Source organism: Macaca thibetana, chromosome 2, assembly GCF_024542745.1.
Source record: "Macaca thibetana thibetana isolate TM-01 chromosome 2, ASM2454274v1, whole genome shotgun sequence".
Taxonomy (NCBI): domain Eukaryota; kingdom Metazoa; phylum Chordata; class Mammalia; order Primates; family Cercopithecidae; genus Macaca; species Macaca thibetana.
The window spans coordinates 73,890,685-73,906,198 of record NC_065579.1 but is presented as its reverse complement, the minus strand read 5'-3'; the positions used below and the strand labels follow the sequence as shown (position 1 = coordinate 73,906,198).

Below are 15,514 nucleotides of genomic sequence, written 5' to 3'. Positions count from 1 at the left end.
TTATATAAAAAACTTGCCTTGGATTGATTTCTCTTTCCACTTCTCATGCTAAACTTCTCCTTCATTTCTTCTAAAATTATCTTCAGTTTCTTTTCTTCAGGTGTTCCTAAGTATTTTTGGTTCACATGAAGATAGCAATGCCATTTAGCTGATTCAAAGCCCCAGTGGCAAGTTCTTTTGTCAGGTGATCTGTGAGAATGCATCACAAACGTCTGGGGTGCAAACATTCCACAACACTCCAGACACTGAATACATGGAGCATCAGGCTGAACATAAAACTGGGGTGCAAACAGACCCTGACATTTGCCCAGGCATTCATGTTCCACTTCAAAGGCACTGCCAGTTTCCTTTAACTGGGCCAATGAGTTTTTAGCAGGAAGTACACTACCATTTTGAGGAAAAGTTCGTGGCCGCAATAAAGCATTACATAATCTTTGTGCATCAGTTAATGTAATCAACCCACAGGATGGGGCATTGAATGGAAGTATGCCCAGTACCTTTAAGATATGAAGCTGGTCTGAAGTACACCTTGAACAATATATGTACAATTCATCACACACTGTATTTATTTGCTGGAGTGTAAATTCTCGGAGAACAGAATTTAAGACTTGGGGCAAACAGAGTCTCTTTTCTCCTCCAACTTGAAAACAAGAAATAGATTCCCCTTCCAATACAGTCTGAGTGAGTTCTGTGGAGCTATCGGAAGGGATGAGCAATGGGCCAGGAAGAACCTGAGGTGATGGAAGAGGCAGAAATACAGTAGGCGACATGCTTTCTTGGGAATGCCGAGCAGAAAATGCTGCTGGTCCACCCAGCGAGCTCTGACTACTTAAATGGAATTGTGCCAGTGTGTGTTTCAAACTGGGATTTAAATGTAAAGTTTCAGGAACAGAAGCACAGGTTCGCTTGACATGCTCTCCATCAGTTTCCACTGGCGCTTCTCCATAGTCATCCAAGTGTTCCTTCTTAACTGTTGGCACCTTGTTTATCATTTTTCCATTTGCATTAATGTCTGTTACCATTTTTTTCGCTGGGGGGCTGCCATCATCTCCCATCCCATTCAGTTTTTTATTTGAGCCCTGAACCAAGGAGAAATTTGTCCGGAGGTTTTCCATCCTACACTCTTCTGTTAAATAATTAAATCTGAGATTAGCATTTCTATTTAGTTGCTTATTTGAAAAAGAGGAAATGAATGTATACAAATGCTTATAGTAACTTACTCTCAAAGAAACTTTTCAAAGAGAGATTCCCTTAAATTAATAAATTTTGCGACTTAGTTTTGGTTCTCCTTATATAATCTGGTATAATTTCACTGCAAGTCCTATATAACTGTTCGTTTTGCCTCTAACAATAAAGAGGCACACCTCTGAGAATGCCTTTGTTTTCTTGAATTCTTCAGATATACATATTAAAATAAAGTTACCAATTTCTCAATTAAAGATGTCCAGGATCAATGCAATGGTTTGGTTTGTTTTAAGCAAAACACATGAAAAGTTTATGCCATTCCTTGGGCCATAAAATCTAGACTCAAACACAACTCAAAATGATGCAACCAAATTTAATCTTTACCACCAAGGAAACCGAAAAGGAGGGCAGAGGGAGTATGTCCTCTAAAAATGATGGTCTGCTGGTCTGTGCTGGAAAACCGAAGACGTGTGTAAATCCTCAAACCAGTGAGAAAAGCCTCCGACTTAAAAAACTGCCCAGTTATCTTCAAGGATTATAGTTCATTCTTCTTTTAATTAATCTGGAAGAAGAGAAGGGGGTGGGGGAAGAGTTACATTTGAATTTGCTTCAGAGGCCAAACGGGGCCAGTTTAAAACCAGTTGGTTGTTTTTTTTGTTTGTTTTTTTTTTAACGGAGTCCCGCTCTGTCACCCAGGCTGGAGTGCAGTGATCTCGGCTTACTGCAACCTCCGCCTCCCGGGTTCAAGCAATTTTCCTGTCTCAGCCTCCCGAGTAGCTGGGACTACAGGCGCAAGCCACGACACCCAGCTAATTTTTTAGTATTTTTAGTTGAGTCGGGGTTTCACCATATTGGTCAGGCTGGTCTCGAACTCCAGACCACAGGTGATCCTCCCACCTGGGTCTCCCAAAGTGCGGGAAATACAGGTGTGAGACACCGCACCCGGCCGAAACCAGTTGCTTAATCTTAAACTGAGTTCACTTTACCAAAGGTGAAGCTTGAGTGATTTCTTTAAATCTAACACCAGTTTACTAGAAGAACATTCATTTAAATAGGAAAGCAATTTGGAGTTGGAGAAAGCGAGCAATAATACAACACAAAAGGCCATTCGAGTTCAGAACATGAAGACTCTTAAACAGATCATCTCAATCAGTACCAGAGGCTTTCTCAGTTATGCCATTTTAAGGGAGGAAAAAAATCCATTACTTCATCTCCTATTTAAAAAAAAAAAAAAAAAACAGTTTCATCCAAAAAAATCAGATAGGAGTTAACATATCTACCATATGTAACCAAGTTACAATTTTAAGTGAATTAATTCAGCTAGTCCATGTACACTAATTTTCTGAAATAACTGTAGACAAAAATTAACTCTCTCTTTAAAAGGTTAGCGATTTTACTTAATGGAAGCCAAAAGCTATAGACTCCACACCTGGGAATCTCCAACCTTGAACAAGACTAATCCGGGACAAAAAGCACAAGGCAGACAAACCTCACAAAGAATGCAAATGGAGGAAGAGGGGAAAAGAAAAGACTCTTCTACTTCCTTCTTGAGAGAAAACCCAAAATAAATCCAATAAATAGAAATTTTTACTTCCCAAACTCTCAGCAATTTACCTTAAAACAGACCCAAAGGATTAAGGACCAATGCCACCAACCATCGTACAGATTTTTGTCCACCAAGAGAACACACCTCAGTCAACACAGGCCAAGGAAGAGGGCAAGAGGCATGCCCTAGAATGCGGGAGCCCCTAAAACCCTGAAGTCCTCCGCCCACTCAAAGCCACCCACCTATCTCTAACCCGAAGAGGGGGAGAACAAGGGACACGGGAAGCCTGGGGGTGGGTGTGCAAGGGGGCGGAGGGAAGTAAAGGGAGGAGTCCCCCCACCCCCACCCGCGAGCCTGGGATAACCCCAAGTGCCCTCCCAACACCGCCCCCCCGCGGGGGCCGCGGGAAGGACTGTGGAAATCCCCCTCCCCTCCGCGCGCCCTCTCCCTGGGAAGTTCTCGGGTGTCACCTCAGCGACCCTAATGCTGCACCTCCCCCCGCCAGCCCCGGGCCAGAACGAAGAGGGCATTGGGGCAGTTCAGGCGCCGAGAGCGGATCCCCGCGCCGCCGGGGGCTGACGGACCGGGTCGAGACCAGGGCATCCCCGCGGAGCGCTGCTGGAGTGGGGGAGGGGGGCGGTGACGGGCGTCCGGGTCTCCGGGGTCCCCGCGGCTCCCGTCAAGTGCAGCGCCCTGCCCTGCCCGCGCCCACCGTCTGGGGCCAACGAAGCGTGATCAGCTGTGGGACACGCGCCTAGCGACCCCCTCTGGCCCCGACCCCCCCCCGGGACCCGCGCATCCAAACCCCCTACTCGGGCCTCGGTGCCCGGGGAAGCTCCACGAGCTCTGTGAACTCCCCACCGCCCCTGTCGCCACCGTCGGGCTCCCAGGAGGGTGAGCGCCTCTGGCCTCCCGCCGCCTCCGCCGCGTCCCAGCCGTGAGCCGGAGCCGCACCTGTGCCCGCCGCCGCCGTCGCCGCTCGCCCGCTCCCTTCGGCTGTGCCGGCGCCGCTCCGAACCCCACACACATCGCTACACACAGCCCTCTGACGTCACCGAGTCCTCGGCCCGCCCACGTCACTGCGGAGACACACGGCTTCCCGCAGACGCCGCCGCCGTCTCCGGCCGCCCGGGGGAGAGCGAGGGCGGCGGGGAGGGGGAGGGGAAGGGAACGAAGCCAGCGGCGGCGCCGCGCGCGCGGGACCGCCGGCGTCGCCGCCGCCGCCACTTCGCGGCTCCCGACCCCCTCGGGGACGCGCGCGCCGTCTGGCCTATTGTAGCTCCTCAGGGCACCCCCCGGCCCAGTCGTCTCGCGCGCGTGCCCCTCCCCCCAGGCGCGCGCCCGGCGCTTCTGGCCCCGCGCGCCGTCTGGGCGGCTGGCGCGCGGCGCTGTCTGCGGTGCACCCGGCGCAGACAGGATGTTCCCTCCCCACCCCACCCTCACCGCCGCCCTCCCTCCTTCCTTCCTCTAGTCGCCCAGCCGGCTGTCTGGGGCCACCGCCCCGCCCCCGCCCCACCCGCCGCTCTGTGGTGATGGGCCAGACCCGGGGGCGCCCTGGCCGCTCGGACGCCGCGCAGCGGGGAAGAGGGGGCAGGGCAGCCACGCCGTGCACTGTGCGCGACCCCAGCAGCCGGCAGGGCGGAGGCAGTGCTCGCCCGGCAGAGCGCCGCCGCCCGAGGTCAGGCACGGGCGACCCTCCCCCTGCTGGGCCGCAGCTGGGCCGCCCCGCCCCGGAGGCAGCCGGGCGGCGGCCGCCCTGCAGGGCCCCGGGGGCCGGCTCTGCTCCCCGCCCCCGCGGGACCTCCCTCCTGGGCTGCCCCTCGCCCCCTCGGGGCCTCCTGCCCAAGGGCCGCCCAGCCAGCTGCCGGCGCTCCGCCCCGCCCCGGCGGCCCCGGCCTCGCCCGAGCGGCCTCCACCCAGACGCCTTCCCCTGGCTGACCTCCATCCGCCATCGGGTCGGGCGGGAGGGGTGGCCAAAGTTCTGGCAAAACCGAGAGCAAACATTTCTATCCCTGCTCCCCAGCCTCCTGCCTCCACCCCACCAGGCTGCTCTCTCGGTTCCAGAAGGGAGCTATAAATTACAGGTTTTTACAGTGTTTACTGAGGCCTTTTTCTTTTTTTTTTTTTGGAGAGGGACGAGACGAGGTTGGGAATATAGGACTCAAGAGCTTTCCGGCTGTGACCCTCTGAGGCGTGTAGGGTGGTCTTCCTGGTTCCCAGGGTAGCCGATTAGCATATTGAACTCTGCAGAGCTGCTCCGTCACATTTCGAAACACCAAGAAATCCCCTTTTCTCCACCCCACCACAAGATCGGGAACTGAAATAGTCCACCGAGTAGCAGTGCACAGAATTCAGGAGACTCGAGCTTTGTCCCTTTTTTTCCCCCATTTTCGTCCAATTTCTTCTAGTTTTACTGCCTCGAGTTATTCCTATGGGGGCCCACATTTGGAGTCGGCCGGCTGGAAATACTTGTGCTCGTATATTTTTTTTATTATTATTTCCTCACAACAGGCCTCCGAAAGGCTCACAAGCCTCCCAATCCCCACCACTCGCTGCACCTCCACCCAAGTTCCCTTCCTTAGGCCACCACCGCCGAGCTCCCAGGTCGTGCCCCCTCTCCACCCCGCCCCCCTTTTCTTCCTTCTTGACTGCCTCCTTTCCTGAACATGAATAATTCCACAGCACTTCCCATCTGTTATTGCCATAGAGACAGAAGCTTGGCAAAGATAATGATGTTCTGTGCAGAGCCAGTGGGGGAAAAACAGCATCTGCGAGTCTGGGGGGATAGATTTTGTAACTGAGAATATTCAGAAGGCCTGGCTGAAGATCTGCTGTGAAGACTGGACAATCCTGAAACTTCGCACCAGGTCAACTCAGCACCTGGCTCCTGTGTCTAGCCAGAAGGAACAATTTTTAGAAACCCACATGACTGCTTAATAAAAAAAAAAAAAAAAGTAATTCTGAAACTGCAATTATTAATAAATGTTTAGTAGTCATTTTACCAGCCATAAGAATAATTACTTGCTAGCATGTCCAAGAACCAAGATAAATTGGACAGTAAATAGACTTTTGAGAAATCAAACACATTAATCCGCCTCCCCATTCTGTTTATTTGCATTCCTCAGAAATCTGTTTTTGAGAGATCTTTCATGCCTGTGATATTCTGTGCAATGGTTTGACAAATAGTGACCGGCAAGTATGACTAGAACCAATCAAAATTGAGGGCATTTATTTTTCCCTTATTGGTCAAAGTACAAAATGCATCAAATTAAAATCACTTTGCCCTTGAATTCCCAAACCTCAAAGGTACGTGTTTGAAAGCAAGTGAAACTGAACGGGGTCCATTTATACATAGATCTGAGGCAGATAGGGAGGCTCACAGGAAGCCACATTTTTGCAGGCCTACTTAAGGATTTTCAGAACTTATCAGTAAAATTGATTGTATGTATCATACGACATTGAAAAGAAATGATAATGGTTCTTTATTACAAATACAGAATTGCACAGATACAGAAAATGCAGGCCTTAGAAAAAATAGGCACTGCGAGGTAATGAATTTTGTAATTCCACAGGCTCTTGGTCTTCATCAGTGTCGAAAAGTCAATTAAGGATTGGTCGACAAATAGTTATTAGGTGGATTTTGCATGACCTCCCACCTCACCTTCTTGGCTACCAGCAGGAGTTGAGCAAGACCACCATGAGAGCCTGCTTGCCTGCGCATGAGAATTTCAAATGATTGGGGTAGAGACTACCTATTGTTTCATCTTCTTCCATTAAATAGTACAGATAGAAGATTCAAATTAACTGGTACTAGGTAGTCTAGAATGTCTTCTTCAGTAGTTATTGCTGTCTGATAATAGAGACCAAGAATGGAGAGGTTACAAACTCGAAGGCCAGTTCTGTTCTGTGACCTGAAAATAGTTTCAGGCAAATGCTTTTCTTTTGTCTCCATTTACTGATCTGTTGATAATGACTCACTAATATTAATTACAAAGAAGATGGAAATGAGAAAGGATAGGGTAAGATACAAAAATTCAACATAAATTATTTTTATTTTTATGAAGGAGAGGGAAGAAAGTCAAATGTTAATTGAGCTTTCTAACACTGGCTTGTGTTTGCATTTACACCTTCTGCTCTTTTCCAAAGAAAAGAAACCAGTTATGGTCTCTGATGGTCCTTCTGCCAAAGTCTTCCTTCCTTGAGCCTCGATTTTTTAAAATGTGTTTAAAAGTTTTTTTGTTGTTTATTTTTAGCAGCAAGTCAAATGCTAGGAGGTCCTTGAGTTTCACGAAAGAATCTCAACCATTTCCTTTTCGATCTCATTTTTTTTCCTGTAGCTTTTCTTTAATTTCTATTTTTCAGAATTATGATCTTCAACTTTTTTTTTTGAGATGGAGTCTGGCTCTGTTGCCCAGTTTGAAGTGCAGTGGTGCTATCTCCCAAATAGCTGGGACTACAGGCGCGCACCATCACGTCTGGCTAATTTCTGTATTTTTAGAGAGGGGGTTTCACCATGTGAAGCAATTCAAGCGATTCTCCTGCCTCAGCCTCCCAAGTAGGTGGGATTACAGGCGTGTGCCACCATGCCCTGCTAATTTTTGTATTTTCAGTAAAGACGGGGTTTCGTCATGTTGGCCAGGCTCATCTTGAACTCCAGACCTCAGGTGATCTGCCCAATTCGGCCTCCCAACGTGCTGGGATTACAAGCGTGAGCCACAGCGCCTGGTCTGATCTTTAACTTCTTCACAGCACTTTAATCATTTTCCTACCTGTCCTCTTCCCTTTACACTTTACTCCTCCATACTTGTTTTGTGTTACTGTTACTGCCAGTGCACAGTTTCTTCCCCTCATTGAGTAGGGTTTCTCCTCTGGACTACTTTCTCCTCTTATCTGCCAAGTCAGTACTGGATCTACAAGGTCCCTATTTCTACTTCTGTACCGTAAATAGGATGAAAACCAGATGCCTAAAAACTATTAACCTCATCTCCCTGAATAATGTCACACAGCACTTCCTTTTGTTTTTTTCCAGCTTTTTTTCCTTTCTTTTCTTTTTTAAATAAGACAGGGTCTAGCTATGTTGCCCAGGCTGGAATACAGTGGCTATTCGTAGGTGTGATCCTAGCATACTGCAGCCTTGAAGTCCTGCACTCAAGCCATCCTCCCACTTCAGCCTCCTGAGTAGCTCGGACATGCCGCCATGCCCAGCTGCTTTTTCAGGCTTTAACTTAGGCTCCATGCAACTGGAAGGAAAGAGAAAAATACAAAAAGGAGTAGCCAGAAATGGTAAAATAGAGAAAGATCATGTTAGAAATGTTTGCATTTTCAAGTCTTAGATTCCAGTTCATCCCAGAGGCTGAACTGTGTTTCTGTCCTTGGATGCTCTTACAACCTTTAAATGAATCCTCTTTTTTGACTTGAGCTAGTCATAGTGGGTTTCTCTTACTTACAGCCAAAAGAGCCCAAACTAGGCCGAGCACAGTGGCTTATGCCTGTAATCACAGCACTTTGGGAGGCTGAGGTGCGCAGATCACTTGAGGTCAGGAGCTCAAGACCAGCCTGGCCAATATGATGAAACCCCGTCTCTACTAAAAACATAAAGCATAAAACAGAAACAAACATAAAAAATGCCTCAGCCTCCCAAGTGGCTGAGATTACAGGTGCGTGCAGCCACGCCCGACTAATTTTTGTATTTTTAGTAAACCAACTTTACGATTTACTTCCTGTCACAGAAGTAACTCTCTATTTTCAATGGTTAGAGGGCTGTGCTGTCCGATGTGTTAACCACTAGCCACAGATGGCTACTTAAATTTAATTAATTAAAATAAAATATTTTAAAATTCTGTTTCTTAGGGTTTTATTTTTCTTTTCTTTTTTCTGTTTGTTTGTTTGTTTGTTTTTGAGACAGGGTCTCACTCTGTCGTCCAGGCTGGAGTGCAGTGGTGAGATTTTGGCTCACTGCAACGTCCACCTCCCAGATTCAAGGAGTTCTCCTGCCTCAGTCTCCTGAGTAGCTGGAACTATAGGTGCATTCTACCATGCCCAGCTAATTTTTGTAATTTTTGGTAATTTTTCACCATGTTGGTCACACTTGTCTCAAACTCCTGACCTCAAGTGATCCATCCACCTCTGCCTTCCAAAGCTGTGAGATCACAAGCATGAGCAAGATGAAATCAAAAGAAAACTGGAAGTGAGTACTGCAGAAACACTAGGGGACAATTGTGAAGTACCTGAACCAGTAACTGCAAACTATGTCCCTACCTCCCACTCTATGCAGTAACTTGGAAAAAAAGGATATTAAGTTGGCTCTCTGAGAATTACCTGTAAAACAAACAAAAAGAAAGAAATAAAAATGGGAAGGAAAGAAAGAGGGAAGGAAGCAGAAAGAGGCAAAGTCACTTTAAAGACAAAAAATGATTCTCTGTTCAGAGTAAAATTTAACTGAATGCATTAGCAAATCAACAAAATAAATGTATCCTTCAAAAGGCATAACTGATCAGCAAGGTTACAAAATTATCTCAGTTGTGGAGATTAAAGAATCAGCCTCGGCCGGGCGCGGTGCCTCACGCCTGTAATCCCAGCACTTTGGGAGGCCGAGGCGGGCGGATCACAAGGTCAGGAGATCGAGACCACGGTGAAACCCCGTCTCTACTAAAAATACAAAAAAATTAGCCGGGCGCGGTTGTGGGCGCCTGTAGTCCCAGCTACTCGGGAGGCTGAGGCAGGAGAATGGCGTGAACCCGGGAGGCGGAGCTTGCAGTGAGCCGAGATCGCGCCACTGCACTCCAGCCTGGGCGACAGAGCAAGACTCCGTCTCAAAAAAAAAAAAAAAAAAAAAAAATCAGCCTCAATGTATTCAGAAAATCAGGTATTTACCTTCCCTTATTCTGATTTTTTTTTTTTTTTTTTTTTTTTGAGATGGAGTTTCGCTCTTGTTGCCCAGGCTGGAGCGCAATGGCACGATCTCGGCTCCCCGCAACCTCTACCTCCTGGGTTCAAGCGACTCTCCTGGCTCAGCCTCCCAAGTAGCTGGGATTACAGGGATGTGCCACCACGCCTAGCTAATTTTGTATTTTTTTAGTAGAGACGGTTTTTCTCCATGTTGGTCAGGCTGGTCTCAAACTCCTGACTCAGGTGATCTGCCCACCTCGGCCTCCCAAAGTACTGGCATTACAGGTGTAAGGCCCTGCACCCGGCTGATTTTTTACCCATGAAATAAGCTTGTGATTATAATGGGGTTTCTCAAACCACTTGCACATGGAGATCTGTGCCAGTGTAAATATTCCAGTTCCTTTTCTACCTGTAAACACATGTATGGCATGCTGGTGGTATGCTTCCAATGCTGTACATTTAGTTAAGATGAGTCTGCTCACAGACCAGATCAATCTTGTTTGTTGACAAAATCGGGTATCTGAACCTTCAAGGCAAAGAGCCAGGTTCTAATTAACCCAGACAACCTTGGTCTGGCCAGGTCTCTGGCAGACAGCAAGATGACCTACCTACCAACTCCCTGACCTGTCCCAGGGACATATCTTCAAAATATTATTTTCTAAGTAGGATCAGGAGAAACTGTGGAGATCCTTAATGGATTCTGGCATGGCCTAATAAGAACAGAGAGCCAGAGGGGTTAGATATGGAAGACTATGAGACAGATGGGTTAACCTAAAGGATGATAGCAGGGAAATGAGAGGGCTAGCAGCATTCTTATCTGGGAAGTATTGAGCACTTCAGAATTCAATATCCCCATCAGAAAACTGTTTGATGAGACCCAGAACTGACTTACTGAAATGAAGAGTAGCACAACCAATGTTTTTAAATAGGAAACTTTTCATCTTGACTTCCCCCTTTTTTTTTTTTGAGACGGAGTCTCGCTCTGTCATCCAGGCTGGAGTGCAGTGGCACGATCTCGGCTCACTTCAACCTCCACCTCCCAGAATCAAGTGATTCTACCGCCTCAGCCTCCCAAGTAGCTGGGACTATAGGCGCATGCCATCATGCCCAGCTAATTCTTTGTATTTTTAGTAGAGACGGGGTTTCGACGCATTAGCCATGATGGTCTCAATCTCCTGACCTAATGATCTGCCCACCTCGGCCTCCCAAGGTGCTAGGATTACAGGTGTGAGCCACCGCGCCCAGCCTCATCTTGTCTTCTTACTACCCGAAAAGTATCCATCAAAGCACGAGAGCAATTTTTCTGAAAGTGAGATTTGCCAAGTGTCTGCACCAGAATCATCTAAGGATCCTACTAAAAATATGGGTTCTTGGGCCCCGGAACTACCAAATTAGAATATTGGGGATCAGAATGCAGGAATCTTCCTCCTTTAATCTTTTTTTTTTTTTTTTTTTTTTGAGACAGAGTTTCACTCCATCACCCAGGCTGTAATGCAATGGCTTGATCTTGGCTCACTGCAACTTCCACCTCCCAAGTACAAGCGATTCTTCTGCCTCAGCCTCCCAGGTAGCTGGAATTGTAGACGCACACAACCATGCTTGGCTAATTTTTGTATTTTTAGTAGAGACGGGGTTTCGCCATGTTGGCCAAGCTGGTCTCGAACTCCTGACCTCAGGGTGACCCACCCACTTCCGCCTCCCAAAGTGCTGGGATTACAGCATGAACCACTGTGCCCGGCCTTCTTCCTTTAATCTCTATTAAACAAGCTCCCAAGTGCTTCTCTGTCCTCTCAAGTTTGAGACTCTATACCAAGTGAAGGGAAGTATACAGAAAAAGTGAAGGAAGAGTTCCCCTACCCAAAGGGTGACCAAGGGACAACAGTGGCAGCAGGGTCACTCAGACTGCTCACTCAGACAGGCAGGACAAAAGCGTAATGCAGACTTTCTTAAGAGAAGGAACAGGCCTGACTGTCCAAGATAGGCCTGCTACTCCACTACCCTGAAAGTAGTTTTTTAAATGCTCTTTAGCAAAATTGGCATAATTAAGTAAAAAGAGCGCTCTGGAATTCTCTCTCTCTCTCTCTCTCTCTCTCTCTGTGGGCAACACGGCGAGACCCCATTTCTACTAAAAATACAAAAAATAGCTTAGCATGGTGGTGCACACCTGTGGTCCCAGCTACTCGGAGGCTGAGGTGAGAGGATTGCCTGAGCCTGGGAGGCAGAGGTTGCAATGGGCTGAGATGGCACCACTGCATTCCAGCCTGGGTGACAGAGCAAGACCCTGTCTCAAAAAAAAGAAAAAGGAAAAGAAAAAGAAAAAAAATGTCAGGCCAGGTGTGGTGGCTCATGCCTGTATTCCCAGCACTTTGGGAGGCCGAAGCGGGCAGATCATGAGGTCAGGAGATCAAAACACAGTGAAACCCCATCTCTACTAAAAAATACAAAAAATTAGCCCGGCGTGGTGGCGGGAGCCTGTAGTCCCAGCTTCTGGGGAGGCTGAGGCAGCAGAATCGCTTGAATTCGAGAGGTGGAGGTTGCAGTGAGCCGAGATCGTGCCACTGCACTCTGCCTGGGTGACAGAGTGAGACTCCCTCTCAAAAAAAAAAAAAAAAAGAAAAATTCAAATCCTTTGACTCAACAATTATTCCAAGAAATTTGTCCTAACAAAGAGAGTGGAAAAAATGCAAAAAGATGTATAACAAGTATGTGCATCAACGGTGTTTACCATAACAAAAAATTAGAAACTTTCTATTTTGAATAATATCAATCATGATGCATGCAACTCCTCCATCCTCTTCTAACAGAAACCATCTGGCTCACTGTCACTTACTCTGGCCTTAGGGTATCCCCTGAGCAAAGGATGGTTGCTGAATGAGTCAGGAGCAGGAACCAGAACCAAAAACCTACACTTAGCCTGACCCAAAAAGCCCAGCCCAGAGGGTTAATACTAATTAATTAGGCCAATTAGACTTTCTCTTTTTACAACTTAACAGGAAAAGACAGAGTTAGACAAGTGGAATTGATGCATTTTTCCCTTATTAATTAGTTATATATTAAGTTATATATTAAAACCTCAGGCAGTAAAATGATTATTTTCAAATATGCCTAATGTAAGTATTAAAGTTATTTTCCAGAATGTTAACAACACTGTTGTTTTATTCATTAATGTTTCAACCACTCCCCAGTTAAATTAGTTACAGTAGGTGGTCAACATATTCTTTCAGTTGACAGCAGGGGAAATAAGTGTTGATACTAAAGTCTTACACTCACAAAGTTAACTATCCTGGATTTAAAGCTCACTAGAATTGGCCTCTGTGGGAGATAAATGTTGGCTCTGTTGCCAAAATCAGAGATTAGATTTCTAATAAATAGGTTTCATTTGCACAGGTAATATAGATTTTAAAGAAACCACACGGTCTCATTAAAGGTTAACGTAAATGTGAAGTTACTACCCTGAAGTTCCATCAACCATTTTGTCGATTTTTAAATAAATCAGTTTCTGCAATAAAGCTCTATATAATATCTTTATGTATTTATTATTTTATTTCATTTATTTATTTTTTTTTTTGAAGAGTTTTACTTTTGTTGCCCAGGCTGGAGTACAATGGTGCAATCTCGGCTCACTGCAACCTCCGCCTCCCAGGTTCAAGCGATTCTCCTGCCTCAGCCTCCCGAGTAGCTGGGGTTACAGGCATGTGCCACCACACCCAGCTAATTTTGTATTTTTAGTAGAGACGGGGTTTCTCCATGTTGGTCAGGCTGGTCTCGAACTCCTGACCTCAGGTGATCTGCCTGCTTCAGCCTCCCAAAGTGCTGGGATTACAGGCGTGAGCCACTGCGCCCAGCCTATAATATTTTTTAAGCGTGCTTTAGTCAGCTTCTCCTGAATGGACAAAGGCCAGACCTTCAGTATTCAATATTTAAATATTTTACGCATTTTAAAATAGATATTAATAAAATAAATATTTCATTTTACAAAAGTGGAGAACAGCATGCTAATAAATGTTGCAAAATTATTTAGTTGTAAACAATCATCACACTGAGGTAGACTTCTGAGGCCATTCACTAAATATTCATGTATTGCAGAGATCATGGTGGGCCAAAATAAATAGAAAGTAAGAGTCCAGTCTCCTGCAGCCCTCTGTGACCTTACCAGCAGCATCACACCTGCTCAGATGTTCAGCTGAGATCTCTAACTAAACTGTAAGATCGTATGTTGCCTCTCCAGGTTTGGCTTCTTGCTTCAGAAAATGACACCAGTCATAATCTCTGCTCCATCTATTGTTCAAATATCAAAATGTCAGAAGTAGGCTTCTGCTGTTAATCAGCTGTATTGAATTTCTGTCCTTCAGGATATAAGTTCTCTGCACTTTAATTCTTGTCAAAGCACAATTGTGAGGAACACTATTCATCGAAGATTGCCTGGAGGACTACAAGGCCATTCGCTCTTTAGACTTGTTTTCCCCTCCTTGGATTTTTCCCTTGGATCAAATCAGACTATCAGAAATGCTCAAACTTAAAACATGAAGAGTTCCTTTTCTCAAGAGGATTTTGGCATTATGTTCTCTATCTATATATGGAATTTTCTAAGAAAGAACCACCTATCTTTTGTTGGTTGAGGATAACTCGGTGTTTTCTTTATGATAAACCATGAGAGAAGTTTCTGTTGGGCCTTAACTGCTTTGCTTCTGTCTTACGAAAACTAAGAGGATTTTTTTCTTTTTTTTATTTTTGAGACAATGTTTCGCTTTTGTTGCCCAGATTGGAGTGCACTGGCACAATCTTGGCTCACTGAAACTTCCACGTGCCAGGTTCAAGTGATTCTCCTGCCTCAGCCTCCCACATAGCTGGGATTACAGGCACACACCACTGTGCCCGGCTAATTTTTGTATTTTTAGTAGAGACAGGGTTTTACCATGTTAGTCAGGCTGGTCTCAAACTCCTGACCTCAGGTGATCCTCCCGCCTCGGCCTTCCAAAATGCTGGGATTACAGGTGTGAGCCACTGCACCCAGCCCTAAGAGGATTCTTATTAATCACATTTTTTTCCCCAGCTCCTTAGAAGCTCAGGATCACACCTGTAGGCTACCACTAGCTGTGATTGTGTGTTGACTATACCCTTGGTTTGATTTTCTTTCCCACCTTAAATTTCTCTTTGCTCTCATTTCAGCTATGAGACAGGGAAGAAAGAGGGGAAGGAGAGAGGGAGGGAAAGAGAGAAGTCCAGGGTAAGAGAAAGATAAACTGAAAGTTCTGATTAATATGTCATTTGTTGATTCCTTTTGCATGCATAGAAGTGCCATGTCCACCTTATAAATACTAAGATGACTTTCTTTTTAGTACAAAGTATTTGTTCCAAGAAGATCTCAGAACTAAAAGAGAGAGAGAGAGAGAAAAAAAAAAAAAAACTTTGTCATTATTTTCATCCATCCTGTCCATATAATCAGATAATTTTGGTTAAGGAGTAGATATCCATTCCATTAGCTTTAAGTCATGTGGAGGTGGTGGATTATAAGGAAAACTGTAACTGGAACCAGAAAGTCCTCAGGCTCCCAGGTCACCAAGTACACCTTCTTTTCTTCATAACTTTGACTTACAAGTGGTATGTTTAGAGGCGTGTGAACCAGAGCAACCACATCTAAAACAGAAGCTGGGTAAAATAAGGCTGAAATCTACTGGGCTGCATTCCCAGACGGTTAAGGCATTCTAAGTCACAGGATGAGATAGGAGGTCAGCACGAAATACAGGTCATAAAGACCTTGCTGATAAAACAGGTTGCAGTAAAGAAGCCGGCCAAAACCCACCAAAACCAAAGTGGCTACGAGAGTAACCTTTAGTCATCCTCACTGCTACACTCCCACCAATGCCATGACAGTTTACAAATGCCATGGCAATG

The 15,514-nt window shown here is 46.0% G+C and overlaps 2 protein-coding genes across 4 annotated transcripts in view; both read right to left on the bottom strand.

The window, feature by feature from the left end:
• The window catches only part of SKIL (SKI like proto-oncogene), a 33,311-nt gene extending 29,455 nt beyond the window's left edge, over window positions 1-3,856 (bottom strand). The window contains exons 1-2 of one of the 3 annotated variants that reach the window (XM_050778266.1): window positions 3,686-3,856; window positions 14-1,747 (exon numbers count right to left, since the gene is read on the bottom strand). In XM_050778266.1, coding sequence (XP_050634223.1) covers window positions 14-1,115 — 1,102 coding nt within the window. In that variant the 5' untranslated portion in view covers window positions 1,116-1,747; window positions 3,686-3,856. The remainder of the gene's footprint in view (window positions 1-13; window positions 1,748-3,685) is intronic. The other 2 variants (XM_050778267.1, XM_050778265.1) reach the window with 2 other exon arrangements.
• Window positions 3,857-11,880: 8,024 nt separating this feature from the next.
• GPR160 (G protein-coupled receptor 160) overlaps window positions 11,881-15,514 on the bottom strand; it is a 305,594-nt gene continuing 301,960 nt past the window's right edge. Inside the window, exon 4 of the mRNA XM_050778276.1 lies at window positions 11,881-11,904. The gene's annotated coding sequence lies outside the window, so the exon portion shown is untranslated. The remainder of the gene's footprint in view (window positions 11,905-15,514) is intronic.